The following is a 10000-nucleotide window of genomic DNA, read 5'->3' as shown; positions in this document are numbered from 1 at the left end:
CTGTCCTGCAGCAATCTCCCACAGCTGGTTCCACAAGCTCTAGTGGAGTAGGGGGAGGGGCACAGGGATAGAGATAATGCTAGGGGCCCCTTGGAGGGGGAACGGGAGTGGAATGTGGGGGCTCAGGCCCTGATACCAACTGGAGCCTCCTAATGGCAGGGAATGCCCTGGAGGGCCAGAGGGCTCTGCGAGGAACCGGGGAAAACATAATCCCCGCTCTGGGCTCTGGCAGCCGGGGAGTGCAGCTGGTTTGGGAGGGGAAGTGGAGGTAGAGGTGAAGCTCCCTCTGTCAGCTGAAGGGCACTGAATACCGCATCACCTCTTCCCTCTACCCACAGAATACCGTGTGTGTGCTCCACCCCAGGGAGCCGATCCCTGCAGTAAGTTCAAATGGCTTCTAAGAGAGGGCCAGCCTTGCCCAGTTTCCCCAGATGGGGAAGGCTGCCCTCCTACCCCTCACAGCACCAAGATGACTAAGACCTAAGACCTACCCCTGCCACGAGCCACTGGAGGGGCTGTGTCAGCAGGAGTTCCAAGGAAGTGAGGCAACAGTCAGGGAAATAAATTAATAAATACGGGGCCCCACGAGGAGCAGCTAGAAAAGCTGCTTTTCCTCAGCATGATCCCTGCTATCCACTCCAAGCATCCCCGCAGGCTTTGGTGAGTGGAGGAGGGGCTACAGTTTGGAATCAGGGGAGCATTCACTTGGGAGAGGCTTCTGGAACTCAGAGTCTGCGTTCCATGCGCCGCTCCACAGCTCGAAGCAGCAGCTCTGAATATTGCTCTAGCAGGGCCTGTGTCTGCTCAGTTCCCACAGCCCCAGGGCTTCCGTCCGGGCTGGACAGCCCCACCCCGGCCAGGGCCTCCAGCTCCTGCCGCACTGAGCAGAACGTGTCTTGGAGGAGTTGAGTGATGCGACTTTGCTCCGCTGAGGGCGTCTTACAGCTGGCCACCTGCAACAGGACGCCCATGGGTGGAGGTGAGTTGTCAAGAGACATATAAAAGTGGGGGGGCACACTTGGGTCTAGCCTTCCCCAGAAGAACGGACTGCATGCCCTGCTGGGTGTGACTGGGAGTTCCACACCCCAAGTTCAGCAAGTAAGACCAGAACCAGCCCGGCCCAAAGGATATGAGTTAGAGGCAGAATCTCAGGGGTAACTCCAAAGGAGGATTCCATCTCCATCACCCCAGCAACTCCTTACAACACAAGCAGACTCCACTTTCTCTTTCAAGGCCTGGGCCCTGTTGGACTGTCTCCTATATCTAAGGTAACCAACTAAATTTTGAAAACAAAAAGGGGTGCTATCAGTAATTACACTACAATAACAGGCATAAACCGGGATTGTCCTGACCAAACCAGGACAGGTGATCTATGTCACACCCTGCTGTCTGACGCAAGTCTCCAGCTCTCTGCCAGCAATAGCCAGTAGGTGCTAGATTCAGTAGCCCTGCCTGGCCTTTAACCCACTTGCCTACTCTGCCCAGGATGTTCTAGATTATCCCACCACCAGAGGAAGAACCTTCTCGTGACTGTCCTGGACTCTTAGCTACCTTTAACCCCTCGCACTACTGACGTGCTGTCTTCCCACCAGTGGGGCCTACATTTACCCTGTGGTAGAGCCGCATGGCCTGGCGCACATTGCCCTGGAGCTCTGCCACAAGATGTTCACACTGCTCCAGGCTCACCGCCGGTTCTGGGAAGGACAGACAGAGCTCTGTGAGGCCCAGCAAGCTACCCTTCCAGGCCTCCCCACCCAGGGGAGCAGGATAGGCCTACCCCCCAGCACTGTACCCTCTCCACTTGTCCTCAGCCCCTTCCTCTTGCCTACTTCCCTCCCAACACCAAACAGAAAACAACGTCCAGAGGAGAGGGCCAGCCCCAGCCCCACGATCCAGAAGACACTGCAGGGCTAGGTGGGTCACAGGGACATCATGGAGGCTGGCAGGAGTGTCTCACCATCAGGGTTGTGACTTATGGACCAAGACAGGAGCAGACAGGATGAAAAACGCCAGAGGCTGGACACACAAATGGAATAGAGCCAGAGAGTGGCCAACAGAGACGGGAGAGAGAGGATGGGATGGGAGACGAGAGCTGGGAAGGGAGCCATGCGCACCTGAGTCCTGGCTCAGGGCTGCCCCTGGCCTGGTGCAGTCCAGGGGGCTGGGAGTCTTCTCAGGGGATGGGGGCTGCAAGTTCTGAGGGTCTCGGAGGAGGCTGTGGACTGCCAGCTGCCGGGCACAGGGGCTGCTGGGCCCAGGCTGAGGTGGACACTCTGTCCTAGGCTTGGGAATGATGCCCTCCCTCAAACACGCCCGTCTCTCAGGTGTACCGTGAGCCTTTCCCAGGCCTGCTAGGGAGCCAGGCTCTTCTGCCTCACCAGGGGCCCGTCCCTTGGTTAGAGGTGAGAACGTGGCCAGGGTAGGGCGGTCGGGCAGTGGTTTGGGGATGTCCAGGACCAGGTGAGCCCTGCTGGGCATTGCCAGCTTGCTGAGTGGTGAGACTCGGGTGGGAGCAGGAGCCTGCGGTTCAGCTCCCAGGCCCAGGTTCTCCCCAACAGAGACGCTGCGGGATATCTTGGCCATGGAGCTGGTGGTGGGGTTCTGGTAGGAGTGGAGCCGAGACAGACGGCCATCAGCCTGGGTCCGAGAGCTCAGGCCCTCTTGGGTCTTGATCTCCTGTGAGAGCAATGGGCCTGGTAGAGGGGCTTTGTCTGCAGAGAGGAGACAGCAGGTCAGGTGGTGAGGAATGTATCAGTCCCTGGGAGCTGCTGTCCCTCTGCGCACACCCACTGAGGGACACGCAGAGGGAAGTGCAACGACACCACAGGGCCCCATCTGACCTTCCCTCCTTCTCGCGTGCTCACCGTTCACACCCCTCCCCTGGAACCGAGCCCACCAGGCTCCTCACCCTGTTGCACCAGACTGTGCATGGACTGGGCTTTCTGAAGTCCACCCAAGGGGCTGGCCAGGACTGCTCTCTTGGGGGCCCAGCTGCTGTCCAGGTTCAGATGGCGGCATGGCAACAGCACAGGCACTGCCTCCTGGGGCCCAGCATTGCTGGGGGAAGGCTCCACCTCTAGGGGGGCACCCGGGGGATTGGCGCCATGGCCTCTCAGCTGCTCACCAGACACCTCTGGCACCTGGACTGGTCTCAACTTCAGTGACAGGCCTGAAGAGGAGGGGGCTGGTTCCCTACAGGGTAAAAGAGGGAAGAAGGTCCAGACAAGGCTCAGTGCGCCACCATGCCAGGATGCTGAGAAGCCCTCATACCTCCAGAGGGGAAGAGAGGACAGGCACATAGCCAGATGGGTTGGGGCCAAGCCTGGCATCCCAAAACTAGGAGTGCAAGATCCTCTTGGGCACGGGAAGACAGAAGCCCTGGGGGGAAGGCTGCATCGCCCCAGAGGCAAGACTGGCCCCACTGGGAGCACTGGGCGGCCAGGAGAGCCAGCGCAGCCGTGGGAGAAGTCTCTGTACCTGAGTGGGGGGGTCTGCACCTGCAGCAGGAATCGTGAAGAGATGCTCCTAGACTCTGTCCTCTCCAGTACGCGGACTGGGCCCCCTGCCAGAGGGACAGAAATCATGAATCGAGACAGAGGCCAAGCCCTTCCCAAATTCTGCCTCCCCTAAAGAAAACCCCAGGGTTGGACTCTGCCCTTGGACCCTCCCATTCAGCTGGGCAAGGAGGAGAAAAGGGCAGATTGCAGTGGCCAAGTGCTGGCCTCCTGACCACACCTGGAGCTGCCCCATTGGCCAGAGTCTCAAAGTGCTGTTTCAGAAACTGCTCCTGGTCAGGGGTATGGGGGCTGCCTTCCTGTAGCCCATAGGGGCCAGTGCCTCCCTCCTCTTCCTCCTCTTCCTCATCACCCTCAGCTGGCTCTTCGAGGTCTGAGGAGATGCCATCCACACTCAGGGGCTCCGTGCTCTCAGAGTCTGGATGTGGGGGGAGGGGGAGATGGGTATCACGTGGCCTGCACCCACCTGTCGCCAGAGCCTCCTCCCCACTTCTGTCTCCCGGCCTGTGTGGTCCTGGCCCCCCCTCCAGGCTTGGCCTCACCTTCATTGGGGTGCTCAGGGCTGGAAAGGCGGCTGCTGCTGTAATCCACAGAGCAGGCGCTGTCAGGGCTGTGCTTCTCTGAGCCCCTGCTGCCTGGGTACACTCTTCCCAGGGTCCCTCGGGGTGGGGCCTGCACCTGGAACTCACTGCCAGCAAGGCCAGGAAGCATGGGAGAGACGACACAGTTAGCAGAAGGGAGCAGCAGCCCCACTGGACTCCTGCCTTCCTTCTCCTCTGCCTGTGAGCTGGACTAGGGATGAGGCAGTGATGAGGGGGTAGGTGAGCTCTGAGTACCCTGGGGACCGACCCTCCCTGCACAGCCCGGGGAGAGTGAAGACAGAGGAATAAGAAACACTCAGAGGGAAAGGAAGACTGGGGGCTGCGTGGCCTCATGAGGTTGGCCAGGGCAGGACCCTTGCCTGGTATCCAGGGTGGGGCTGTCACTTGGCTCCGGGTAGACAATACCATCTTCAATTGGAGCAGGCTCCAGATCTTCGGCAAAGACCCCTTCCTCTTGGGACAACAATCGGATAACGTGGGGGCAGGAACAGGGTTGGGAAACCTGAGGCCGAGGGGGCTTCTCATTCTGGGAACACACAAAGGGGTGTTACTGGAGTTGCTGGCATGAGAAGAGGGACTTGGAGAAGAGGTGGAAGTGGGCAAGGATATGGTGTGCACCGATTCTGGAGGGAAGCTAAAAACTGAACACTCTGACTCTGAGGACAGACACCAAGAAGCCAGGCTGGGCTCTGGATAGTGTTCTTAAGCTTCTGAAAGAATTATATTAGTACCCTGGGCTACCAACCTCTAGCTACCACTTAACACCAAAAGTCCTCCAGGTAACCTAGCCCTAGACAAAGGCTACCTTTACCCCTCCAGCCTAGCCTCCTACCCTGCCCACCCCAATCACCATACCCTACAGCCTAGCCAGCCCCACCCTGACTCTGCAGCTCAGGTTACCCATGTGCTACAGGGGCAGAATACACATAGCTGGACCAGACTCAGGCCTCAGCTGTTGGTACAAGGCTGGCTACGACTCCTCAGAGGTGTCTAGGAAGCTGGGAGAAAGCTAGCTCACCTGTTTAGCACGTGAAGCCTCAGGGGCTTGCTGACCATACTTCCTGGTACCAGATGGAGTCCTGGCCAGTGACTCCTGGCTGGGGCCCCGAGGGCTTGGAGCTAGTGTCTCCAGCTGCCGCAGGTCCAACATGGAGCGGACACTCAGCTCCACACCCGGCTGAGCCCAGCGCCCCCTCCTTCGGGGTCCCTGGCTGGATACAGGAGTTGGGTCCAGGAACTCCATCTCCTGTGCCCGGTGTGGGGTGGGGTGGGGGGGAGAGTGATAATGACAACCGCACAGTAATACCAGCAAATACTCATATGTCACTTACTATACGCTGGGCACCATGCTAAGCCCTTTACACATATGAGCTCACTTAATCCTCACAACAATCTTTTATCCCCACTTTTACAGGTGAGGAAACTGAAGCACAGAAGGTTTAAGTAACTTTCTCAAGTTCCACAGACAATCAGTGGCCCTCAGATTACAAGCCGGGCAGTCTGTCTCCAGAGTTCATGCTTTTAACTTCACTCTACATCCCTTCTAAGAATTTCTAGTCCTAGTCTTCATGTAGTGGACAGCTCTGAGCTAGGAGTCTAAAAGTCCCCTGCTTTGAGGACAGCCCCAGCAGGGCCCCAAAGTCCTTTCACAGCACCAAGGGCAAACCAACAGCCCAGACCTGAGACCCCTGACCTGGTCAGAATGCACCGAAGACACCTCCCCACCACCACCGCCCTCAACTGCTGCTGACAGAAGGTGCTGGTGCCTGAAACCCTAACAGAGAAGTCAGGAACCAGGCTGCTTCGGGCTTGCTCTAAAAGCCTGTATCTCCTCTGGGGGACCCTGAAGCAGCCCCTCAGTTACTGGCCCTCTCAGGGCCTTTCTCCTGTAACAAACTGCTCTCGAGTTCAGAGCCTGCCTCCTAACCTAAGATCTTTGAACTAGTTTCTCCAGATTTCTGCTCTCTGGACCTCTGCTTTTCTGGAATTTGAGTTCTGTTTGGCTCAGACATCCCACTTCTACTCCCGACCTCAACCTGTCCTTTGGCCCCCAGAAGACTGAATAAGCGGTACACTTCCCCTAGTGAGACTGACCCTAGTGGTCCACCTCATAAAGCCCACAAGAAGAAAACACCAAGCTTCCCTCACCCCTCACTGGGGTCAGCCCGGTTGCTTCAACTCCCCCACAAGGCCTTAACCATGCTGACTCACCCGACTCATCTCCCAGTGGGACAGGCTTCGGGGCAGGGCTGAACTGGGGACTAAGGCTGGACAGAAACAGGCAGTCAGAGGGTGTGTCTCCTGCCCACCCACCTCCAGAGCCCTGGCCTCACATCAGCCTTCACCCTAAGTAGTCACAGTTACGCTCGTTTTCTCAGCTCACGCCGCTCGCACCCCAGTCCCAGAAAGGGCCTGCTGGCTACTACAGCATCTGGTGGCCACCTGGCCTCAAACCAAAGCTCCACAGACCTGGCTCTTTCTTGATACTCTTGGCGAGGATGGGCAGAGCTGGAAGTTCTTCTTCTTCTGTTCCCTCATCTTCTCCCTCCTTGTCACTGTCTGATGAGAGAGCTGGTCCAGGAGACAACACTGATGGGGCCTCATGCCTAAGTCCAAGACAAGGAAGGTCACAGGGAAAGAGGCACCATGGGGGCAGAGGCCAACATGGTGGGCTTCAGGTGAGAAACAAGGTCTGGGGAGACAGAGTCACTGAATGGCCGGTCCAGAGCACGGAGGAGGGTAAGAAAGACCACAGCGAGCAATGCGGCCCCTACCACCACTTGCCCATATTCTGTTATTACCCGCTGGGTCCAGAAGCCCTTTGGGGAGAGGATGGTCCCTGCGGCTTGGCCCCTCGCTGACGCTGGCGCAGCTCGGCCAGGCGCTGCCTCATGCTGATGGTCATCTCCGAGCTCAGGCGCCACACAAATATGCAGCTGGGGGAGAGTCACAGAGTTGGGTCAGGGAGGGGAGAGTGGCCTCTGAGGATGGCAACACCGTCGGTTCCCGTTCTCCTGGGCTGCCAAGGAGATCAGAGCCACCCTCGCCTGCCAGGTCAGTCCAGGCGAGAAATATCCCTGTTGAGTCCCACTTCCCAGAGACATCACTGACACAGAGCCCCTGAGATGAGGGATGGGAGGGGCAGGGTGTGTTTGCAGCACAGAGGAATAATCTGTCCCCAGGGAAGCTGCTTCCACTCACCTGTCCCCAGACACAGAGATGAGATGTTTGCAGTCATTACTAAATTTCATGCCAGTGACAATCTCTGTGGAGAACAAAGAATAGGGCCTATGAGCCACCCTGAATTCCCAACCAAGGCTCTGTCCCAGCAGTGGAGGTGGGGTTGGCTGTGGGGAGGGAACAGGCAGCTCTGCCAGGTCCCAAGAAATGAAGGGAAGAAAGGGTGAAGACCCAGGGGTAGAGTATTGGGGCTACACTCACCTGAGTGGCCAAACATGGTGGCCACGCACTCGCCTGAGGAGAAGTCAAAAATGGAAAGGTTCTTGTCAGAACAGCTGGTGGCAATGTAGATCCCTGAGGGGTCTGTCTGCACCTAAGGAGAGATACACACAGCTGGAAGAGGACAGCCAGCACCAGACCCTCTCCACCTAGCACCCCTCTCTCCCTCAGCCCCCTGGTCTCACACTCATCCTACTAGGTCCTTACCTTGATTAGGGTACCATCCTCACCCTGTGACCCTTTAAACAGCTTCTTCTGCTTCCCACTGCTGATGTTAAAGATCCTATAAAGAAACACACTCTCACTCACATAAGCAGAAGGTAAAGATCAAGCACACCTGGTGGCAGAAATTCAGCATTCACTCCAGCCCCGTTCTCTTTGGGAGTTACTCCCTAACACCAAACGGGCCACCATCTCCTGGGGGAGGCCAAATGCCCAGTCTGTAGGCTCAAGGTGATACAAAGTCCTAGAGAAACAGACAGACGAGGGGACGTAGATGCCCAGAGCTGACCCCTAGTGCATGAGGGAATGAGAAGGGGATGCCCACCGAATATTTCGGTCCTGGCAGCCGATGGCCGTGTACTTCCAGCTGGGCTCCACATCCATGTCATACAGGGTCGTCTTGCGTACCACGTGGTGTGTCCGTGTAAACTGCACTCCATCTCCGGACTTCCGGGGTGCAGCATGTGGGCAAACTCCATGCTCAGACACCTCAGCAGGCCCAGAGCCCTGCTGTCACCCCCACCCCACCAGGAAAGCCCGGTGCCCTCACCTTCTGTGCGGTGCGGAAGTAGATGCTCTTATCTGCTCCACAGCTGATCATGCGCACTTGCCCATCGCTGGCTATGGAGGAGGGCAGCCCAGCTGTTCCCACAGCTCTCACCACAGGGGGACCAGTCTCTCCTTTGCCTTTCCCCCCTACCTTTTTCCCTCTCAAGCTATCTACATAGCCGGGACAACCAGTGAAATCAGGGTGCTTCCCTGGGAAACTGAGGCTTTTCTCTCTCCATCCTCAGCCCAACCTGGGTGGCTCAGATCCCCAGGGCTGAGTCTACATTCTACCTGTCTACCCATCAAGGCCAGGCCTCCCAGCTGCTGTCTGACACTCCCTCACCACTGGCAGACCCTCCCGCGGAGGTGGGAGGCAGGTGGCAGTGGCGGTAGGGTGGCAGGCAGTGGGATGTGTCTCAATTGCCTGTCCGTGCGCACCTGCAAACTTCACAGCAGTGATGGAGGATGAGTGCTCGTCCAGCGTCTGCTGCAGGCTGTACTCCCGCCCAGCATCTAGCACGTGGATCAGTCGGTCCCGGCTCGCTGATGCTAGCAGCTTCAGACCTGGGATTGGAAGAACTCCATCAGCCCATGGGTGCTCAGAGAGGACACCAGGTGGGCCCAGCCAAGAGCCCCACAGGAACTGAGCCCCCATCCCTAGGCCAAGTGAACCATGGAGCAGGGACAGTGCCGGGATTCAGTCCTCCCCAAGCTTTCAAGACACCAATGATCCAAAGAATTACCAACTCTTTTGACGACCGAAAGGATCATCAGCCCCACATTCAAGAGTGGGGATAACTCCTCACTGGCACTGGCAGGACTGGAGGCGCTCTGGGCCACCGTGGGCCAGGTACCAGGCATCCTCCTTACCCGTGTCTGGCTTCGAGTACTCCAGGCACAGGATCTCTGACTCATGGGCCTCCACCTTCAGCATCTCGCTCAGGGACTGCAGTTCGTGCACCCTGCGAGGATGAGGAGAGGCGGGACGAGGTAGTCGCCAGGCGGCAGGAGGAGTCTCACCCCCTCCTCTGATACATCCTCTCTGCCAACAATTTTTTTTAACTTTTTATTTTGAAGTTTTAGACTTAGAAAAAAGTTGCAAAAAGAGTACAGAGTTTCTGTATTTCCCCCACCCGGTCTCCTTAGCGTCAGCATCTTACTTGACCACAGCACAAATGGCAAGAACCAGGGAATCAACACTGGTACAAGGCTGCTAATCAAACTGAAGACCTTATTCAAATTGTGCCAGTTTTTCCATGGATGTCCTTCCTCCGCTCCAGGATCCCATCTGGAGCCCCAGTGCATTCAGCTGTCATTCCTCCCCTAGTCTAACGGCTCGTCAGTCTTTCCTCACCTTTCATGACCCTGGCACTCTTGAAGAGTCCTGGTAAGTTCCTTTGTCTTGTACCCTCCATTGGAGTTTGCCTGATGTTTTCTCATGACTGGACTGAGTTTATGCATTGTGTCCTTCTCAGTACATCATGTTATAAGGTTCATGATGTTGACATGGGGCTGTTAATTTTGATGACTTGGTTAAGGTGGTTTCTGCCCAGTTTCTTCATTGTCAAGTTATTATCTTTCCCTTATGGATAATAAATATCTTGTCCCCACGCTTTTTCAGCCAAATCCTCCTAAACCTCTGTCCTTGGGGAC

General features: G+C 56.9%; 1 protein-coding gene across 3 annotated transcripts in view; it reads right to left on the bottom strand.

The window, feature by feature from the left end:
* Positions 1-293: 293 nt before the first annotated feature.
* MAPKBP1 (mitogen-activated protein kinase binding protein 1) overlaps positions 294-10000 on the bottom strand; it is a 58929-nt gene continuing 49222 nt past the window's right edge. Inside the window, exons 12-31 of one of the 3 annotated variants that reach the window (XM_023735150.1) lie at positions 9218-9309; positions 8786-8911; positions 8349-8419; positions 8124-8245; positions 7784-7859; positions 7559-7670; positions 7319-7382; positions 6919-7053; positions 6587-6723; positions 6325-6384; positions 6193-6197; positions 5136-5363; positions 4477-4643; positions 4058-4203; positions 3736-3933; positions 3478-3562; positions 2909-3192; positions 2115-2711; positions 1609-1694; positions 294-953 (exon numbers count right to left, since the gene is read on the bottom strand). In XM_023735150.1, coding sequence (XP_023590918.1) covers positions 726-953; positions 1609-1694; positions 2115-2711; positions 2909-3192; positions 3478-3562; positions 3736-3933; positions 4058-4203; positions 4477-4643; positions 5136-5363; positions 6193-6197; positions 6325-6384; positions 6587-6723; positions 6919-7053; positions 7319-7382; positions 7559-7670; positions 7784-7859; positions 8124-8245; positions 8349-8419; positions 8786-8911; positions 9218-9309 — 3019 coding nt within the window. In that variant the 3' untranslated portion in view covers positions 294-725. Of the gene's footprint in view, positions 954-1608; positions 1695-2114; positions 2712-2887; positions 3193-3477; positions 3563-3735; positions 3934-4057; positions 4204-4470; positions 4644-5135; positions 5374-6192; positions 6198-6324; positions 6385-6586; positions 6724-6918; positions 7054-7318; positions 7383-7558; positions 7671-7783; positions 7860-8123; positions 8246-8348; positions 8420-8785; positions 8912-9217; positions 9310-10000 lie in introns of all 3 variants that reach the window. The other 2 variants (XM_004380652.2, XM_023735149.1) reach the window with 2 other exon arrangements.

The sequence above is a fragment of the Trichechus manatus genome, unplaced genomic scaffold (genome assembly GCF_000243295.1).
Source record: "Trichechus manatus latirostris isolate Lorelei unplaced genomic scaffold, TriManLat1.0 scaffold00076, whole genome shotgun sequence".
Lineage (NCBI taxonomy): Eukaryota > Metazoa > Chordata > Mammalia > Sirenia > Trichechidae > Trichechus > Trichechus manatus.
Note: the sequence above shows the minus strand (reverse complement) of the source record. Positions and strands in the feature narration are given on the sequence as shown.